Source organism: Capra hircus, chromosome 2 (assembly GCF_001704415.2).
Source record: "Capra hircus breed San Clemente chromosome 2, ASM170441v1, whole genome shotgun sequence".
NCBI lineage: Eukaryota > Metazoa > Chordata > Mammalia > Artiodactyla > Bovidae > Capra > Capra hircus.
The window spans coordinates 117,099,762-117,121,691 of record NC_030809.1 but is presented as its reverse complement, the minus strand read 5'-3'; the positions used below and the strand labels follow the sequence as shown (position 1 = coordinate 117,121,691).

General features: G+C 42.7%; 1 protein-coding gene across 1 annotated transcript in view; it reads left to right on the top strand.

The window, feature by feature from the left end:
• The window catches only part of PDE11A (phosphodiesterase 11A), a 449,211-nt gene that overhangs the window by 374,178 nt on the left and 53,103 nt on the right, over positions 1-21,930 (top strand). Inside the window, exons 14-15 of the mRNA XM_005675916.3 lie at positions 6,989-7,079; positions 10,634-10,734. Of these exons, the coding sequence (XP_005675973.1) occupies positions 6,989-7,079; positions 10,634-10,734 (192 nt within the window). The remainder of the gene's footprint in view (positions 1-6,988; positions 7,080-10,633; positions 10,735-21,930) is intronic.

The following is a 21,930-nucleotide window of genomic DNA, read 5'->3' as shown; positions in this document are numbered from 1 at the left end:
CTCTCCGCCAAAGAGCTCCCTTTCTTCCTTTGTCTGGGAGAGAGACACCTTCATCCACCTTTCCAGCCTTTCTTCTCAGCTTGCTCCTCCTCCCCAGCCTTCACTGCCCACGTTCTCTCCTCTTCTTCTGCTCTGCTTTACCTTTCATGCTGGACCACCTGCTGATCGGCCCCAAACCCATACCTATGGACCCTAATTTTTGGCTAATCTCTAAACACTTCTTCCAGCTGCTTGAGGAGCTCCTCCTATCTGAAGTCCCATCGTCACCACAACCCCAGTCTTTCTCTCTACACCAGTCCTTTTCCTTATTCTCCATCCCAATATGGCACCACCAGAAGTCCACAGGTCACTCAGATTCCCTCAGAGTTGACATCTCTGCATCCTTATTGTAACCGCTGCTTCTCTGCCTCCCTCCAGGATTCCTACAACCAACAGCCCAACTCTCCTCCTCCAGTCTTCCCCATCGTGGTGCTCCAGAATATTCTTTTTAATTCACAAATCTCATAGGATTGCTCCCCTACTTAAAAGACATTCACTGGCCTCTTGTGACTCTCAGGATAATGTTCCAATTCCTTAGTTTAGCCTGTAATGCCCTTCTCAATCAGGCTCTTGCCCATTTCTCCAGCGCAGCACTCACACCTGCCACCCCGCCCCGACCTATGCATCCAGGTTCAGACAGAAAGGGCTACTGAAAGTGCTCAATGGGATCTAGCGAGTTCCCTTTTCTCTCCTCCCGGTCTGCTGTTTCCACAGCCAAGAACGCCCTTCCTCTTCTTTCCCCCAGCCTCCTCTGAAAGCTCCAACCCCCACTCCCCAGATTCTGTCCCTGATGACCTTCAGTGCATCAGTCTTCTGTGCCCACATCATGCCCTGGCTATGTTTCAGAACTGCACATCTCACACCACATTAGTTGCTGATTAACGGATGTGTCTCCCCTTCTTCTTCAGTACCTGTGATGTGTACAAGCACCAAGAGCATGATAAACCCACAAGGAATGTTTGCTGAGTGAATGAGTGATAACTATTTTAATATTGCTTTTCAGTAAAGTTTCCTGACTTCTTAAACAAGTGCAATCTTTTACGGATCATTATAAAACACAGTTTTTACATACATTGGTTTGATGTTGTACTAATGACAGTAGCGTCCCTGGGGCCTGCTGAAGTGTAAACTGTATACACTTTGATTATAGGGTCTGACAGTTCCTTGTGTTTGAGTTTCTGGCCTGCGTTTTGTTACTGTGAGTGTTTTAGGATACCTCTCTCTCAGGCCATTGGCATCATCGTCACTGTGACTTCCTGGAGCACCCTACCGTTCTGCCACTTACACATAAAGAATTGTGTCTATAAAGCAATGGTGAGCACCTTGTAGGTTCTTTTAAAAAGAGTCAAGTGCGCTATGTATGTACTCAAATAACAGCAGCCTCCACCCTGGAGAGAGCCTGCGTATCACACCAGAAGAGCCAGGCTTTCTTGCTAGTTGACCTCGTTGGACCAAGACTACACACTGAATCCACACCCAGCTAATCATATCTTATCTCCCAGGAGTCTGGTCCTGGATTACCAGGATATCGACTCAGTTAGCTGTTGAGGTCCAAGCTGCAGGTCCGTTTAGGCCTGGACACTGAGGCTGTGTTTGGGGAAACCAGTGATGAACAAATCCCGAGTGGATAAGAGAAGCAAGAGAGCAAATCTGCAGAGAGAAGAAAGTCAGTATTCAGAGAGGAGCAGAGAAGATATTGTACAATTCTAGAGGAAGACAGAGATCCCTGGTTTTCCATGTCTGCTCCTACTTCCAGGAAATCCAGTCATGTTTGTGACAGTGGGGCTTGTTCAGAGGTCCCGGTTGCATTTAATCAACATTTTTTTTTTTTTTTTAGTGAAAGTGGTTCTAATTCATTTCCATTCTTTGCTGTGAGTGGTCCCTGAGACAATGAGAAGAATTGCAGTTATTTCTCAAGTGCTCGACTAATATCCCTGTAGCTATTTGTCTCTATCTTACAGAGGGAACTGGGCCTCAGGACAGTAAGTGACTTGCCCAAATTCACCCATCCAGAGGGTGGCAGAGTAGTGTTTGGACCTGGGCTATCTGACTCCAAGGCCGTTTTTTAACCACTTTATTCCACCTTCTTTCATGACTTTGTGGTATGTATTTTAGGCTTTTGAACTTCCAGTTTGTTGGCTGGCTTGTGATATATGTGAGCTCTGGAAAACTAAGATGCATTTTGACATCCAGAAAATCAAGACGTGGAGCTGTAAAAATTGTAGAACTCAACTAGATCTTGGTAGTCATATTCCTTAATTTTCAAAATTTTTTTCATATGGCTTAATTTTTTAAAATTGGAAACTGAGGTCCCCAAATCTCAAGTGATTTGGGTAATATTGAACAGTTTTCATACATATGAGATAGCTATGATATCTCTGATACTAGAATTCAAAAAACCTTTTTGCATCCTTACACCACATGATCAAAACTCTGCATTCTAAGATGGTCTGAGCTGTTTCCTCACAATGGTTGGCCTTTTACACAGTTTACCAGCCCATGGGACCTCCATCAGCCCTGCCCCTCCCTTACAGAGTCTCATTTGAGCTTAGAATACCAGATGCCACCACCATTCCACCTCAGTTAAACTTTTCCTCAATAAATGCTGAAAAGAGACCCTTTGACATCATGGTGAAGGAACTACCATTTTACTGATTAGGATAAGATTTACTCAGCAAGTTTGCCGTTGTTTAGGAAAATCCCTCAGAAGAACCCTATATCCTTATTTCCTTACTTATTCCCCATCAATTGAGTGCTTTCTAGATGCGAGGTACTGTGCGAGGCATTGTGGGGGAAATAAAGAAGCGTAACAAATAGTCCCTTTCCTTAAAGTATTCACCATCTAATTCCAGCCTTTTAAGTGATTTGGAAATGGGATTTAAATGCACCAATTATTATGTGACAAAGCATATGCTACCTTTTTTTTTTTCATATGTAAGGCTATAAAGAAACAGGAGACATTTAGCAAGGGACAAATTACTATATAAAATGCAAAATGCCTCTACAATAAAAAGTTGTGATTTTAGTCACAGCACAGTGTGATTTATTCTCTTAGCCTTTCTGATAAGTGAACCTTCGCATTTTCATATTTTACTCTTAATTTTAAAGTATTGGAGTGCGTGCAGTGCATGATCAATAGGTAGAGAGGGCAGCGATCCCATGGTGCTTTGAAACTGCTGTTAACACCTCGCTCCTATTTTCTCCAGGGACAGTGTTTCCCACTCATTGCCCTCCCTATTACAGCTGCCCCTGATGATTAAATATCAGTACCAAGCAGCTTTGTAGTATATTCTCCTAGGAGACTTCCTCTATTCATTTCTAGCATAATCTCTTATACTCATTTCTTGGGAATGAAAACCCATCTTGTCGCTTTCGGCCAGGTCCCAGAAGTGAAATACGGGGGCACATTAATCTGCCGTGACAGCCTAATCCCATTCCTCCCCACCTCCCAACAATTCTCAATTTCCTAATTACCTTTGGTCGTTTTCCTTCTGAAAGTTTCCTGTAAGCCACGGCAGCACACTTCCATTAAGTCTGTTTTTCAAAGAATATGCATATCCAGGGAAGTTATGAGGGTCCATAGCTCATAGTTATGAAATTTCCTTTTGCACGCTTATTTTTGGTGCCTGTGCAAAGGGCTGAATGCCTGGGGGGAGGGGGGAGCCATTTTCACATTGACTTTCCTGTTATGTAAGCTTCTCCTCAGTGTGCCTCCTGCCCCCAAAATGAAAAACTTTAGTATGTTAGGATGACCTAATAAATAATGAGCATCATAAATAATCACAGGTATAAATCTTCCTGTGTGTAAAGGATCTGGAGCCTCTTCTCCTCTCCTCTCCTCTCTGCAGGTCTCCACACACCCTCCATGTATATGTAATATTTTTACAATTACAGTCTGTGTGCCCCAGAGCCACTGATATGATGGATATACTTACCACAGACAATTAAAACGAGGTGTGGTATTAAAGTCATTTTTTTTCCATATGTGATTGATTGGAGCGTTTTTTTCCACATTTTACATGAAAAAGTGTCAGCATGCCCTTTACACAAAGTACGTTACATGGAACACGTTGTCTTTTAAAAAAATGGTTTAATGATCAAGTAAGTTTGGTTAATACTGCATAGTATGTTCCTTTCCTGCAGAATCAGAGCACATATGTTCACACCCTGATGCCACAGATAAATCCTACAGTATCTAAACAGTTTACCTTCTTAAACCCAGCATTTCCCAAGTGTATTTAACTCTGAGACCCTTTTTACTTCTGCCCATAATGCCATTTTACATCCCAAAGAACTCGTATTCTGTCTAATACTTTCTGATAAAGTTTATCCTAACAGTTCAATATTTGCCACTTTCATCAAGTTTTCTGACCACGGACTTCACTCTTGCAGTGCTAGGAGATTCCTAACATGTGTGTGAGTAATGGCAGGTGCAGGCAGCATTCTCAGTGAGCCTCGGCCTGAGAGAGGAAGCACCAGGATGTCCTGTAGTCTCAGAAAATCTGACAGAGACCCAACCTAACAGTGTAATTGAAGCAACCATATGGAAATGGAAGCATTCTTGTTTAAATGATTTTATTCTAAAGGAAACTCAAAATAGAGTTAGTATCATGTTCCATTCTGTGAATACTAAGATGGCACCTTGCTTGCAGAAAGGTGAGCATTGTTAATGAAAGTGTGGACAAAGTCTCCTGTGCAGTTATAGGGACTGTGAGCTTCCCGAGGGTAAGAGCCATTCTTTATCTCAATACCCCACATGCTCACAGCCTCGCATCATAACAGTTTTCAGTCCTTGTTAGGTGAATGAATGAATGCATCATTAGTCTGCTTCTGTTGCAAAATCTGCATACTTGTAATTAGCTCAGTATTGTGTGAGTGTGTGGAACGTGTAAGATAGAATTACTAAAGGAACAAAAAGGATGTTCCTTTGTAAAGGATGAAGACTCTTAAAACCGTGGACCTTTAGATGCATTTGCACAAGCACTCTGAGAGTCCTCCTGATGAAACATAACAGTTCAGAGGCCACATGGACCTGGGGAGAGCAGAGGGCAGCATAGGAACCACCAGTTGTTCCCTGGTTAAAGGACACAAACTTCCTACTCATCCTGAAAAAAGAAAATATTTAGTGATTTGTGATCAACTAGCTGATTTAACTTCGTGAGGTCTGCTAAAACAACATGATAAAGGAGGAGATGCTATTTTACATCTCAACCTCACTTTTACACCAATGATTCTCTTAGGATTCACACCAATAACTGGGGCATGTGACTGGTTGATAGAAACCAATCGCAGGAATCTGAGTCTGTAGTTAGCAGCTATAACGGGAGAATTCTGAATCAAATTTTGAAAACTTCTTTCAAAGAAGGTTTGATGACAACCAGCTTAGCAAAAATGGAGACTAGAATATAAGAAATATGGAAGTTAAAATTCTCTTTCTCATTATGTAATCAGAAAAACTTCATAATTTGAGTGCCAGTCTAGAACTGGTACTTACTAGCTCTGTGACCTTGGAAAAGTAACATAACTTCTCTGAGCCTTGGTTTTCTTATCTGTAAAATGAGAAAATAATAACTTTCATGGTTGTTGACAGTACTAGATGAAGTAATATGTTGAGGTGTTAACATATTGCCTAGTGCATGATAGGTGCTTACTCATAGAGCTATTATTATTAATAATATTATTTTAAAATATGTTAACACACTTACTATCAACCTTCAGTTTGAACTATAATCTCTAGACATATCAGCACAACCTTATTAGCCAAGTGGCTAATATTTTTTAAGCACCTACTCCATCCAGGCATTTTAAATACATCCAGGCATTTGGATTTTCAGCCTAGATTTCATCCTAGATTTTCAAAAGTCATGAAAAATACAACTAAGGCACAATACAGTGTGCATTTTGAAAAATGCATTTTCATAAAAATGAACCATATGTTAGAAAAATAGTAACTAACATTAAATATTAATCATATACTGCTAAAATTAGCCTAACAAATTGTCACTTATTAAATGATAATAGGGTAGGGCAAGATTGAAAGAAATAATACCACCTGATTAAAACTTACAGATAACTGAAAAGAATCCTTTTAAGTATCAATTAACATTTTTATTTATTTTAAATGGAGATGTCTATGTGTTTTAATTAGTATCGACTACAACCTACTTACGTGCTTGGCACTATGATAGACACTTAGAAATATTTTATTGTAGTCTCATAAATAGCAGGTAAGGTAGAGAGTATTATCATAATTTTAGAGACAAAGAAACTGATTCTCAAACAACCAAGTAATGACCCAAAGCCGTTATTGAGAGCTGAGTTCTGATTCCAAGTCCAGGGAACTTTCTGGAGTTGGACACTGCGATATCACAGTGTGACCATAGTTTGGAAAACCATAGTTGAAGCTTGTCAATCTTACATGTAAAGTGGATTAAATGGGTTCTACATAGTATTCACAAGGTCTTTCCCATGGAATAGCAAATACATTCAGTATATGACATTCATCCTGGATGCTCAGAAACTTTATAAGGTTTAGCTCATGAAGCCTACCCTGATCCCCAGAGCCAGGAATCACGTCTCTTGTCCTCAGAACACCGAGAGCTCTTTGACTGAACTGAAACACTTCTTAGGGCGTTTATATTCTGTAGTCTGTCCATTATTTTCCCTTAGGACCACATCTCATGTCCCTACTAGTTTGTACATTTCTTGGCCGAGTGGACTATGTGTTTTCATGGTGGTATCACCCACTGTGTCTAGCCTAACACACAGCAGGTTCCCAAAAGGTTTACTTTATTTATAGATTTGTGAACCCCACAAGTGGTTACCTGAGAATGTATCTGCTCATGGTCCTTTGCAAAAACAGGAGAAGCAGTGTGATCCAAAGAGCCAGTGTGGGAGAGGTCGTTGATGTGGAAGGGCTGTGGTCACTCATGTGTCTATCCTCTTTCAGGAGCGGCTCTGCCCTGGCCCAACTCTATGGAACCTCTGCCACCTTGGAGCATCACCATTTCAACCATGCAGTGATGATCCTTCAGAGCGAGGTAAAAATCCACCATTCTGCTTCTCTCCTTGAAAGAAAACCAATGAAACGACGCTTCCTACTTCTCTTTCTTTGCAAGAAGAAATGCAGAGAATCAGAACTGCTGGACTTCTTCTTTGTGGCTTTTAAGAAATTCTTTCAGATGCCTGACCAAGGACCTTGTTCAGTTTCCTCCTGAGCTAATTCATTTGGGTTTTTATTATTGGTTAGGGGGCTTTTCAGATGCATTTAGAGCAGACTGCCCACTGCTTGTCACCAGAACATGGCTTTACATTTCTTCAGGGTACAGAAGCCCAGTCACAGACCCCAGAAGTGAGTGACCCAACATTTCCATTTTGCGAAACCCATTTGAAAAGATGATGGAATCAGAAACGGGGTGAGAAAGTTACACTTTATTTACATAATTGAGAAACCTATAAAAAAAGATGAAAGAACTTCAACTCGCTGGTGGGACAATTTGAACGTGAGAACTGCAACTAAACTTGAGACCCAAGCTCAGGGCCATATACCTTCTTTTGCTTCATGTGGCATTGCGGGTGCTGGAAGTGGTTCGTCTTTTATACGTTTCGTTCTCCACAGAGAAAAAGTAAAGCCGCTAACTGACTGTAGCTGAGGCATCTGAATTTGAAATTGCCAAGAAAGGATCTGTTTAATTTTCTGCAGGCGTACAGACCTTTTTTTTTTTTTTTTTTTTTGAGGCCAGGAAGGGATCATCTGTTCCCCATTATTTGTCAGTTCTCTGGCTGTGCCATTAATTATTATTATTATCATCATTAAGGCCCTGCTTCCCTGGAATAGCATCATTAAATATGGAGGTTTTTTTCCTCCAGCCTATCTTGAGAAAGCGTGTCTTTTGCAATATCACGAAAGCCTTCTTCGACCCCATAAAGGAGAGTCAGCACTCCGGAACCTGCCTGCAGCTGTGGAAGGCAGACCCATCGGGGGAGATGGATTTTCCGTTGAGAATGAAACATCAGGGTTAGGCTCTCAGTAACTCTGACAAAAACCAGTGTCCCAGCATCCGTGGCTCTGGAATTCTTCTGTGAAAGCCATGTTTTAGATGTGTGCAGAGGGGAATAGGAATGGGAGGAACTTGGGATCAGACTATCTTTTCTATGCTGGTAATATGATGGGCTTACACCCCTGAGGCCAGACATTCACACCTTTGTAATAACTGATTATAAACAGGAGGTCAAGTTTCCTCAGAAGGTCCTTTGTTTGTGTCACAGAGCCCCGCTAACTCGGAATGTGTCTTCATACTAGCAAAATTCATCAGCTGCCCTTTGCGCCGGGGTTCTCTATGAGGAACGCAGAACAGCAGTAATGGAAACAAGCACTGATGTGTTCCGACCTCGCGTTGATGCCCCCCCTTCTCCCCATCCCCGTACTGCCCAGCGGAAAGGCAAAAATGCAGATGTCATTACCACCCCACTTTCCAAATGATACAGAGGCATAGGGAGGTTAGATGGCTCGAAGACGGTTGATCGAGATCTTTCTCCCTACACATCTTTTTCCCCCCCATCAATACCACTCCTCCCTAAACAAGAAACCGAAGTAGTATTTCAGGGAGACTAGTCTATTTTAGAGACCAAACCCTTGAGGCCCCATAGAAGGCCAGTTTGCATATAAACATATACTGATTACAAATTAACTTATAATTATTAAAGCTGACCTGGTTAGCTTTGTCACTCTGCCAGCTATAAACTGTGTTAGTTACTATATGTCCTTTAAAGGTAGCAAAACGCACTCTCACAAAATAATCAATGTTGTCAGATTCAGACCAGCTTCCTCCTGGTCTTCACAGTAGAGTTTACTATAACTTGCTCCTAATAGCTCTGTTTCTTTCCCTGCAAAATTTTAGATGTGTGACTGGACCTAGGTGACTGCTTTTCCAGAGCTCCCAACCATGTTTCCCCAGGCCCCAGTACGCCAGCCTGTGACTGATCCGGGGGCGAGGCTCAGGCAAAGACACCCGGGCAGAATGATGGAGTGGCGTTCCTTCAGTCATTTCTCTTCTTCCTAACGGCTGAATTGAGGGTCCAGAAGAGTTTGTTTGAAAATTATTATTATTACTGGACCTGGCCCCAGGTGGAACCAATATACTCTAGTCTTTAAGGAGTGATGGGTTCACCTAATGAGATAAATTAAACTCAAGGGGGCAGGCAATCATCTGGTGCCTGGTACGTAGTAATTTGCTAATTGATATTCTGGTTCCCCAGAAGAATTCATTTATGTCTCATTGGAAAATGTTCTCAGGCAATCACTTCACTGCCTTTCTTTTGTACCATCTTCTGGTTCTTGACACTCGGTTTAAAACTGGTCCTGTTTCCAGACAACCTGTTGGTGAGTTGGTATCTCATGCTAAGAAAACCTGATAAATGAAAAGTCCTGACTTTCAAAGCAAATTAAGTGAAGTGTCTGTCACTTTACAAAAAGACTTTTTCACTGGACTGAAAACACTATGGAGCTGTCTAGTGTAGCTAAAACAAAGTTGGATGGAGAAAAAAGTGTGCTTTTCAAAGGAATGGAGATACAAGTGTATTTGTAGGTTGTTCTATGCAAAAGTCGCTCTTTTAGAGTCCTCCTCTGCCAAGAACAATATTTTATACTTTCTAGCTACTCAGCAATTACTGTACTATAATTATTTCACACACTTCATCCAGATGTATCTTCATCTAGCCTAACACACCATTTCGCAGCTTCATCAGTATTGTCACTTTTGGGCCAAGTAAGTCTTTGTTGTGGGGGCTGTTGGGTGCATCCTAGCACCCTTGGCCTCTGTCCACTGGACAGCAGTAGCACCGTCCATCAGTGTGACAATCAAAGTGTCTCTAGGCATGGCCAGAAATGCTCATTGTCCAGATCACCCCCATTTGCGTGCTTGCATGCTCAGTCGTGGCTGACTCTTTGCAGCCCTATGGACTGTAGCCCTCCAGGCGCCTCTGCCCATGGGATTTCCCAGGCAAGAATACTGGAGTGGGCTGCCATTTCCTCCTCCCAGGCATCTTCCCAACCCAAGGATTGAACCCATGTCTCCTGCAGCTCCCACATTGGCAGGTGGATTCTTTACCACTTGAGCCACCTGTGTGCCACTGGTCTAATGTTTCTTCTCTTCCTTGAGTCATTTGTTGCAACAGCAAGTACTTCCAAAATGCCAGCTTAAGTCTTCGCTAGCGAGACTAGTATGTTTTCAGGGGTCAGAAAGTTTCCCAGAAGTTTTGTCGATTTCTCTGCTCAGTGATCCCACAGGAAGTGGAGTTGTTGGCACAATCAGCCTTAGTAAGAGGAGTTCAAACACTTGCCAGCTTTCTCTTCAAAACTAGATGCTATAAAGTGTCCCTTGGTGGTCCTCCTCACCAGTGATTATGACTGCACTTCTGGCTTTGGCCTGTTTGCCCGGGAATCTGTTTGTATTTGCACAGAGTGTCATTAGGCTTTTTAAAGAATTATTTTATCATGTTTCTAGACTGTTTTTGAAAAAAAGTGGAAAAAACGTGTAGTTGCCAAGCTCGGATGTAATGCTGTCTTCTGTGGCTTTTTCCTTTCTCGTTTCAGGGTCACAACATCTTTGCTAATTTGTCCTCCAAGGAATACAGTGACCTTATGCAGCTTTTGAAGCAGTCAATACTGGCAACAGACCTCACGCTGTACTTTGAGTAGGTATTGGCATTTGATCTATTTGACAAATGGATATCTAAAGTTTCATCCTGTAATTAACTTTCAGGTCCAAACTGGAGGTTGCCTGTTACTCTAACACTGATATCAATGTGTAGATGAGCTAAAGTTTCTGTTGTTGTTTTTTTCCTCATCTAAAAGAACCTCATTAGTGTGGTGTCTGTGAAATAAGACAGTCAGGACTATAATCACAAGATATATATTTTTCCTTCTGTTTTATGAGCCTTGTTTGGGACTACTGGCTGAAACTAAGTGATGGGCATTTTTAGTTTAAAGACTGGCTACGGTTGCTATTTTATTTTTGGCCACTGCATGAACTAGGTGGAATCCAGTTCCCCAATCAGGGATGGAACCTGTGCCCCTTGCAGTGGAAGTGTCGAGTCTTAACCACTGGACCACCAGGGAAGTCCCTAAGATTGCTATTGTAGACTGCTATTGGTGGTTAGATCTCTAATGGCATTGAAGATGCTAATAATGATGAAAAACTTGTGTTGCTGGAAGGATGACAAGAAATCCAAGCCTTCATTCTTCACCTCTCCTCTAGCTCTCTTTCTCAGAAAAAGCCATCCTTCTTTTCCCCAAAGCTCAGGCTTCCCCCTGAGCTGGTGATTCCATCCTGCTCATCAGGAACCACTGCTTTTGGTGGCCTGGTCATCTCTTCCTTCACTGATAGGCACAGTTTTCTCTGACCTTAAAGACCAAGCAACTTCTCTTCCTTAAGAAATTCTTTGACCTGACCCCATGGTCTTTCATTGCCTTTCACCTTACCTTTCTTTTACTGCCTACCCTTTAAAATAATTGGAGCACAGGCTGCTTTTATCTTCCTGGCACCTAGGTGCACTTAGCAGACCAGCATCCACCTTCACATACTGCCAACACTGTACGTTCAGAGGTCAGCAGAGACTTCTGCTGTGCCCAGATTCAACGTCTTTTACTCATTCCTGGTATTTTCTAGCTTCTTTGAGACATCCGCAGGTTTACTGACTTCTTATTGTCAGTGTCTACTCTCTTTTTTTCCCCAGTATGCACCTGCCTTCCTCTCTCCTTTTCTGGATCTCTTATAGTTTTCTCTTCTCCTTGCTTCTATGTATGAGTTCCAGTTCTTCTTTCTCTTCTCACTCTCCTGGCCTCAACTCTACATTAATTCTATGGAGGCATAGAAGTGAAGTGAAGTCACTCAGTTGTGTCTGACTCTTTGCAACCCCACGGACTGTAGCCTACTAGGCTTCTCCATCCATGGGATTTTCCAGGCAAGAATACTGGAGTGGGTTGCCATTTCCTTCTCCAGGGGAACTTCCCAACCCAGGGATCGAACCCAGGTCTCCCGCATTGTAGGCAGATGCTTTACTGCCTGAGCCACAAGGGAAGCCTATAGAGAAGACCCCCAAACTCTTCATTCTAACCCTCCCTCACATGCTAGACATGAGTATCCAACTCCCATCTCAAAAGGCTTCAGTGGCCTCATTGCTTTCAAAGCAATCTCTAACTTTCGTTCATGTTTCAAGGTTCTCCCGCCATAATCTGCCCCCAACCATTTTGCATTCTTATCTCTCACTTCTCTCCTACACGATTTGTACTTCCACTAGACTGGTCTAATGTTACCCTTTGTGTTTTGTTTTTCAGAAAAAACAAGTCTTTTTTATTAGTCAACTGCATGTTACCCTTGAAAACAGCTTATGCAGTGCCCCTTGCTCTCCAGTCCTATCACTGTTCCTCCACTTGCCCATCTGGCTGAACCATTTCTTGCCACCTTTTCGAGGAAGCCTATGTCACTTCGTTTGGATCTGGCGCTTGGCATGGTGTCAGTGAGAATTAGCTTCAATTACAAGGGACAGGAAACCCAAAATCACAGTAGCTTACTTCTTTGTCATGTCTAAAGAGTCTGGAGATAAGCAACCGGCAGTTGGTAGAGCAGCTCCGCTGTCATCAGGGACCCAGGCTTCTCATTCTCTCTGTGCGTCCACATCCAACACCTGGTTTCCACCTTAGCCCAAGGTAGCTGCCCATGTTCTAGGCACAATGTCCACATTCCAGCTATCAGAAAGAAGAAAGGAACAAAAAAGAAAGGAGCCAAAGGTGATGCAAGTTATTTCTTAAGAGCATTTTCTGGAAACTTCACGTAACGATTCCACCCACATTTCACTGGCCATCCCTAGGTTAGGATAGGAAGGCTTGGTGTTGGGTAATTGTGTACCATGCTAACGTCTAAGAGTTCTATTACTAAGAAAGGAAGGCAAGAGAGAGATTGGAGCAGAGAGCTGACAGTCTGTGCCATGGGTATTTGTTGTTGGTCTCTGCTGAATGGGTCATGACATGGCAGAGTCGAAAGAGTGGAGGCTTTGGGGTGATATTGGTCTGGATTTAAGTTTCACTGTAGTTAAACCTGGTATACTAAGCCCAAGCGTCTATGTTTTCTCCCTTCTGAAACACCACTTAAACAGCACCAGATAAATTTAAAAGCAAAAGCAAACCTACAAGGAGAAAGGGAGAGGACACACATCAGTTGAGAAGAGGTGTCAGTCTGTTTGTGGAAAATGAAGGCCCACTGATGAGGGTCAGATGTTCTGGCAGAGTAGAGTGGAACGCAGGACGACTCTGAGAAGTGAGCTGTAGGCCCTGCAGAGCCTCACTTGGGGCTCAGAGACAAAAAGCACCATGAAAAAATGAATGTGACGCTCACAGCTTAAAATGAGTAAATTACTAGCAAGTCAGTTTTCAGGACACTCAGAGCCCACAAAGTCCTCCACCAATGCAGCCAGAACTCCCTCTCCTCTATCCCTGGAGAAGGCCAGAAGTTTATCCTCTGGGGAGATGAAAGAAGGTGCGCTGGGCTGAGAAAAGCTCAAGGTGGGAATGAGACGTAGAAGTCAGAAGAGGGCATGAAGTAAAATGGATTGAAAACTCGAGCCCACAGCCCAGTAGGCCAGAGGCCAGAATCCATCAGCCACATACCCAGGTTCCTCAGATTCAGCAAATGGAAGTACAAGAAGTTAAATTTGAATTTCAGATAAACCGTGAATAACTTTTTAGTGTGTCCCATGCACTGTGTGTGTGGGACATACATATACAGCTCTGCTTAGCCTTTTAATGTCATTCTGTTACACACAGACACCAAGGACAGAACATTTTATGAAAACCTCCCACATGAAACAGGGCACAGTTCGGAGGTGGCACAGTGGTAAAGAATTGGCCTGCCAATGTAGGAGACATGGGTTCGATCCTTGGGTTGGGAAGAGCCCCTGAAGGAGAAAATGGCCACCCACTCCAGTATTCTTGCCTGGAAAATTCCATGGACAGAAGAGCCTGGCAGGCTACAGTTCATGGTGTCACAAAGAATTGGACATGACTTAGTGACAGCGTCTGCCTGCAATGCGGGAGAACCAGGTTCGATTCCTGGGTCGGGAAGGTCCCCTGGAGAAGGAAATGGCAATCCACTCCAGTATTCTTGCCTGGAAAATCCCATGGACAGAGGAGCCTGATAGGCTACAGTCCATGGGGTCGCAAAGAGTCGGACACGACTGAGCCACTTCACTTTCTTTCTTTAGTGACTGAGCATGCATGTGCACCCATATGAAAAGCAGAGGCCAAAACAGAAAATAAACAGAATTCAGAGAAAACAGGGAGAAGAAGAAAACAAAAACCCAAAACTATTGTTAACATCCTTAAAGACACTGTCCTAAGACACTGTCTCCATGAAATAAGAACAGGATGCTTTAAAAAATAATAGGAGCAACTATCGAAGAAGAAAGAGCTCTTGGAAATTAAAAGCATGATGGCCAAATTAAGAATCACACGAAAGCATTGAGAAACACAGTCAAAGGACAGTAAAGCAGAAAAATGAGAAACACTCCTTTATTTCATTATACGCTTTCCAGTGTTGTTTCATTTGTTAACTATGTGTATGTATTACTTTTATAAATATACATTTTAATTAATTTTTAAAATAATTTTTAAAGTAAAATCCCAGCTCTGCCACTAGATAGCTGTGTGTCATCAAAATACTTACCTCTCTGACCCTGTTTTCTTCATGTGTAAAATGGAAATGATAGCACCTACTTTATCTGTCTTGTAAATGTCTTGTATGTCTCATAAATGGTGGCATCTACAACCTCATTTCCTTTATAGACTATTTATTTTGCATGTTTTGTGGCCTTCATCTTGACTTAAGTATCATGATGTTCCTTTTTCTTTTCTTTTCTTTTCTTTTTTTTTTTTTTCTGAATTGATACTCCTGGATTGGTCGCTTACGGAAACCTGTATATCTTTAATGTTTTTATTTCCCATGTCTGACACTTGCAGGATTTCACATTATTTTTCTCAAAGGAGAAGCATTTTGCCAAGCCAAGTTTCCAAGTAACTTCTAAGGGAGAAAAACTGTCAACAGTAGGAGTCCATTCATCAAGGCCTGTTAGGGATGTGACGAGTCACTGAGTGATGCAGTCAGGGAAGGTGGTGGCCCTTGTTTGCTCATTACTGTGCTCTTATCTTAATGCTACAGGCCCTGCTAATGTTTGCTGACTCCAAAGAAGCTGGCTTGTTCTCTTGCTGTGAGTGTTATTGTGTTTTGAGGCTCTGAATAGCTGCTCATTCTCTAATCTAGAGCTTCAGGAGGCTGATTCACTTGCCTGTCTAAAGTTGCATTAAAGTATTGCCATATTTTTAGGCAAGACAACTCCTCGGGTTAATGAGGGGGAAAGCAGTTACTACAAACTGTCTCCCAGTTACTTTTATTTCACAGAGTTACAGCTGTGGAATTGAAAGGACCATTAGCAATGATGTCATCCAACTCATCTCCTCTATTTTGTAGATCAGGTACTAAGTTTGTAGGTTAAATAGTGTAGCTTGGCTCACATAAGTAACTTGTGGATAAGTTGGAACCTCTACCTCTGGTTTCGAGGCTTTTCCACAAACTGTATTCTTTCTCTAAAGGAAGAATCAAGTACTTGTCATTTAAGTTGGGGATGCATTATACATGGAAATATTGACCTTCCCAGGTGTATGTGAACAAGTTTAACATGAAAACCAGCATGAGTTCCCTCCTCTCTCCCAAAGCAGAGCCAGAGACAAGAGCTTGCATGCACATAGTCTAGTTTTGGAAGTAACATCAGAAATGGGAGTCGGGGACCAAGAAAGTGAAATGGGGGAGGGAAGCTCTTGTAAAGACACGTCCACTTGTTGGCTGCCCCTGTGGTCAGTCCAGCTTGGTCCCACAGGGACTATCTGAAAAGTCTTATATAAACTGCACCTCAGAATTGCCATCAGCCTCCAGCCTCCATAAACCAAGGCTGTTCCATGGATATTAAAACTTCCATGCGTTTCCAGGACACACATCCCCAAGGGCTGGGGATTCCTACAGCCATTCCCATCCCACACGTGGAGTCAAAGCAGCGCCAGGGCAGAAAGCAAGGGAGGTGCAGGGCAGCGGAGACAGGAGCCGTGGTGTTGGTGGAGCAGAAATCGCTGAAGAAAGGTGGGCCGTGGGATGGCCTTGTACACTTTCTAGAAGTTTGGATTACGCTTGGTTCTTCTGTCCTGGCTACTTAACTCAAAAGCCTTGATACAGTTGAGGCCAACCAGAAAGGAAGTTCACTGCTTTCCTCCCCTAAGAAGGGGCAAGTCACTCTAGAAGGGGTCAAAGTGGGCAGGGACGAGATCCAGGCCTTTGTGGGCAGGGGCTGAGGGTTATGACTCATTCCTAGTGGCAGGATATCCTGCCCACATGCCAATAGGGAACAATGTAAAATTCCTGGAAATATGGAATTCCTTTAAAAACAACCACAAACCCTTGTAAAGTCAATTTCTAATGGCTTTGGATATGCTCGAGATTCTATACTACAAATGATGGGTGAAAGCAGAATTCGCAAGTTTAAAACAAGGTTTTAAAACAAGGTTTTGTTTGTTGGACAAACAAAAATCAAACAAAACCTCAGTGTGAATTTCTAGGCTTCCCAACCGTAAGTCTGGGGGTTATTCTTCAGACTGGTTTTCCAACTCACTGAAAACATTTTCCAGTTACCACTGAGTGGTTTTCTGAAATTGATTTCTGTGCCTATTTCTGAGTCCCTGCAGTGAATACAGCTTTCATAATTAAATAATAATTTCAGCATCTCAAGCAGGAATTAGATATCCCCTGTTGGTAACCAGCCATGTAGCTTTGAGAGAGTCACTCACTTAATCTCTCTTTGCCTTAGTTTCCTTGTCAGCAACATAGGGACAGGTACTTCACCCATACCCATCTCCTAGAGTTCTGGTGGCCAAAGGAGATTATAAGTATGAAAGATGATGAAAATTTAAGTAACCTAAATAATTTAAATTTGATAACATTGACAATTTTAAGTACCTTATAAAGAAAACAATCATTCAACCAGAAAGGTTAATGAAATTTGGACCATAAAATATAGTCCTTGAAAAATAAATAAATAAATAAAAGCAACCGGAAGCCAAAAAAAAAAAAAAAGATAGTCCTTGTTGGGGCAGATGGAGAGAGATCCAAAATTACAAGCGTTAAAACTTGGAGATGTCACAGTTGTCCTGGACTGACTGTCTGCCTGTAAGTTAACAAAGATGACCTCTCATCTTCCACAATCAGTGGAAACAATGCCGAAAATTCCCCGAGTGCTCACTTGGGAGTGTGATATACACATTATTCTGTTTAGCACTTAAAGGGGTTCTGTCAGAGCAGGTACTATTACTGACCCCACCATACACATGAGGAAACTGAGGTTGCGAGAAAGTCAGTGTATTGCTCACCATGTTGAGTGGTAAAGCTGAGATTGGAACCAAGTATTTGGACTCCAAAATGTCTTTAACTACTCTGCCATTCTCTCTGTAGATCTGTAACTGTTAGTTTAAGAGAACCAGAGGGGAAACTGAGGCCACTCCTGAGAACACTTGGGCACCAAAGACAGCAGTGGCACAGTTCCAAACTCAGTAGGTATCAAGCAGGTGCGACTCAGCTGGCTGTAGATACCTCCAGCAGGCTGGGATGGGCTGAGTCGCCAGGTGAGCGTGGCCAGGAGACTCACCCATGGGGCTGAGACTGCAAGCAGAGGCTCCTTGTCTATAGCTGAGCTAAACTGGGACATAGTAGAGGTTGGTCCTTCTTTAGCTTTAATACCGTCACGGAAGGTGTTCCTCTAGGGTAGCAGGAGCCGTGTAGTTCATCCTCAGGAGGTTGCGACCCCAGAATTCTGTGTCCCTCATCTCAGGTGCCTGCTGCTCCTGCCCTGCACTCTTCTGGGGTTACAGTCTCCTCTTGCATCACCTTTAGAGTGGGAGCTCTGTGAATGCAGACATCTTCCTCTGTAGCTCCCTCTTGGAGCCCCTACACCTGACCCACTGCCTGACATAATAAATTTTCAAAATTTTAGCTCTCTGATATTGAATTGTCATATAAACCTGCAAGGTAGATATTGTTATCCCCATCTTCTAGATAAGGATGCCTGGGCTTAGAGAGGGTACGTGACTTGCCCAAAGTCATCAAGGTTTCTGTGCTCATATCTCCATGCCACATTGCCTCAGATCATTATTTAAATAGAGAATTATCCAAGAATTCAGATTTTGTATACCCATTTTGGTGCTTAATGCTTTTCCGGTTGGCTTTCTAAATTAATCAGACTAATCTTCAAGTTGAAAATTTTTCACTTCCCTTTGTGCTCTGCAAACACTCATCAACAATTACAGAAAACGCCCAGTCTAATTGTTTCTTGGTCTCTGTCTTTCCAAAAGGATGCAAAAAGGAGCATTTCTCAAAGCATCTGATGATGACAACAAAAGGTACCAAATTAGCGTAGATTGTTAGGAGTTATAGTTTGACCATCTTTCTAAGAAATTAGACTAATATCTAGAACATTTTATTTTATAAAACACAATAAGAACCCAACGAATATTTCTACTGCTATGCAGATGGGGATATTCATTCATTCATCATTCAACAAATGTTAAAGGTCCACTGTGGTCAATGTTTTCAACCTCCACAGTTGCCTGCACTCAACTAGTCCCCTATTGGAAAGGAAGAGGATAAATGGATGCATAGTGAGGTGTAATGATTACAGAGCTTAACCCACTGTTCCTTCCCAAACATTCTCATATTTTAACAGAGCTGATTAGTTAACCCACGGAAATTACTCTAATGGTAGAACGACAGACTCCGTGACAGGTTAATGGAAGAAATATTTTGGTACTTTCTGATGAACATCAAAGCATTTTGTATCTATTCATCCTCATGAGTGAGTGAAAATCGCTCAGTCATGTCTGACTCTTTGCAACCCCATGAACTATACAGTCCATGGAATTCTCCAGGCCAGAATACTGGAGTGGGTAGCCATCCCCTTCTCCAGGATTCATCCTCATATCTCCATCCATATGATATAGCAACTGAATAAAACATGAGAGATTTATCCAGTAGCACTTACTGATGCCTTCTTTATGCCAGACACTGTGCTAGTTGCTGGGGACGCACACAGAGAGAAGGTATCATGCTTACCTTCACGGACTCAGAGCCCAGTGTGAGAGTGAGAGAAACAGTAGTACCCCACCCTGGGGAGTGCTACACGCGTGCATGCTCACTCAGTCATGCCCAACTCTGTGTGACCCTGTGGACTATAGTCCGCCAGGCTCCTCTGTCCGTGGGGTTTCTCAGGCAAGAATCCTGGAGTGGGTTGCCATTTCCTACTCCAGGGGATCTTCCCAGCCCAGGGATCAAACCCACATCTCTTGTGTTTCCCGCACTAGTAGGCAGTTTCTTTACCACTGCAGCACCTGGGAAGCCCACGAAGAGTGCTAGGGGCCACGTAAATGCAGGGGCAACTAGGGCACGCCCCATCCAGCAACCCCTTGAATCTCATCTTGGCCTGGAGGTTATAGATCAACGGAACTCATGTGCAGAGTCCTGTATTGTCTTACTTCTCTGCCATCATCAATACTGAGTTGTTCTGCTCTCTCCATTTCTTGCATTTGCCAGTTTTATCTGTGCTGTCAACAACAGCGCAGCCTTTCACAGATACTTTTATTCAGGTATTAATGCTTAGCTGGTCCTTGTGTTATCAGTGCTAATCCAACACAGGGACACAATTTACTTTCAAAGTGAAACATATACCTTTTTTTTCCCTTTAGTCATAATTACTGGAATTAACATCTGCCTGCTGATTTATTATTCCTCTGAGGTGCTTTTATGCCCAAAGTCCGGAAATCTCTCCAGAATCTGCCTTTAGGAACCAATTGCAGATGTATGGTTTGCCTGTTGAATGAGCTGTAAGAACACTGAGAGAAGGGAATCCTACTCCCCTGTACCCATTTCACCCTGTCCCCTGCCACCCCATCTGGTAATTCTGGAGCTGAAATTGCCACCTTGACAGTAAAATTCTTCCTAACAGTCAAAGACTTTTAGTAGATTCAGAACAGTTAGATAAATGGATAAAGAATATGTGTACATACTTATATTACATGCTTATATAGAGAGTTATATAACGTTATAAAAAATATTCCCAATTAAAATATACACAGGATGGGTGATTTCTCACTTTACAAACAAAAGGTGCGTTGCAGATAAATTAGAAACAAGAAAGACTTTCAATGTAGTGATGGGTGACTGGTAACCAATCTTTAGAATTATTTCTAAGAGTAATTTTACCAGTTCTGTTCAAATGATGCATTTTTAAAGACTGCTATTTTTCTGAGTGGAACATATGTCAGGAGAGCAGGATAAAAGCCTAATAAAAACATATCTGATTATAAATGAGATTTTCCAGTAAGTTGCTTTTCACTAGCCGAGGTATTTGCCATTGTCCTTGAAAAGCAAGGTTGCCAATGATATGCCTGAAAAGTTAATGATATAGTTCCTCATGACAGAGGCATCTGGATCCAGGGAGTGTTATAATTCTGTGGATTTTCAAATGTTCATTTTAGCAGTCCCATGTTTTTAAAAGTGCTCCTAACAGTTTCATACATGTTGATTTTGACTCCGTATACTCTATATACACATATAGATGCTAAAAGGAGCCGCTGTGTGGGCCAGTTCCTTTCTCAAAAGTACAGTGAATTTCACATTGTTGCTTTGTAATGGTTATCACTAAGGAGGAGGTCAGAAATACCACCAAAGCCGAGGACCACGAACCTGGTCTGGGCCATGCGCCGCTCTTGGGAGCATCTCCTTGTTGATGGACACCTCTGTCTGGTACTCACCGTGGCTCAGTACAGCAGCCTGTGATGCTGCCACATCTGTGTCCAGACGCTCACAGCAGCCAAGGCTATTCTGCCCCCAAAGCTCATGCTACACACAGTTTATAAAGATGATCACATAGGCCACAGCTGGGAAGCTGGGGGCCTGGAATCTACCTAGACTTATTCATAACTGCCCTGGGATCCTGGGGAAATCACTTCACCTTCCTTCACCTTGAGTTTTCTGACCTATAAATCAGAGAATTACAGCAGCCTTTTTCAAAGGTTACATATGCCCCTAACAATCTATATTTATAAAGAAAACTCAAATTAAACATAGGAATCATTCTATGACCCAGCAATTTTGCTATACATTAGTGTATGAAGTGAAGGAAAAGTGTTAGTCATTCAGTCATGTCTGACTCTCTGCAACCCCATGGGGTAGCCTGCCAGGCTCATCTGTCCAGGCAAGAATACCAGACTGGGTTGCCATTTCTTTCTCTAGGGGATCTTCCCAACTGGGGGATCAAACCCAGGTCCCCTGCATTGCAGGCAGATTCTTTACTATCTGAGCCACCAGGGAAAGCCCTTTGCTGCTCGGGGCAACTGTTATTCCAAAAGCTTGTATTGTATCCGAGCTCTGCCACTTATCAGCTGGGGCCAGTACACCTAATGCTTCTGAGCTTAATAAGGAAATGGCAACCCACTCCAGTGTTCTTGCCTGGAGAATCCCAGGGATGGGGGAGCCTGGTGGGCTGCCGTCTCTGGGGTCGCACAGAGTCGCACACGACTGAAGCGACTTAGCAGCAGCAGCAGCAGCAATCCTTACTGAACAGCTACTGTGTGTCAGGCACTCTGCTAAGTGTTTTACATAAATCCTCCCACCAACCCTAACCTACCCAAAGTCAGTCGTGTGCTTAGTAAATGACAGAAGTCTGCCTGGAACAGTAAGGACCCAGGTGATGATGGGGACTCCAGACAAGAAACGGGAGCCAGTAGCACTCGGCCTCTTGTCCTTT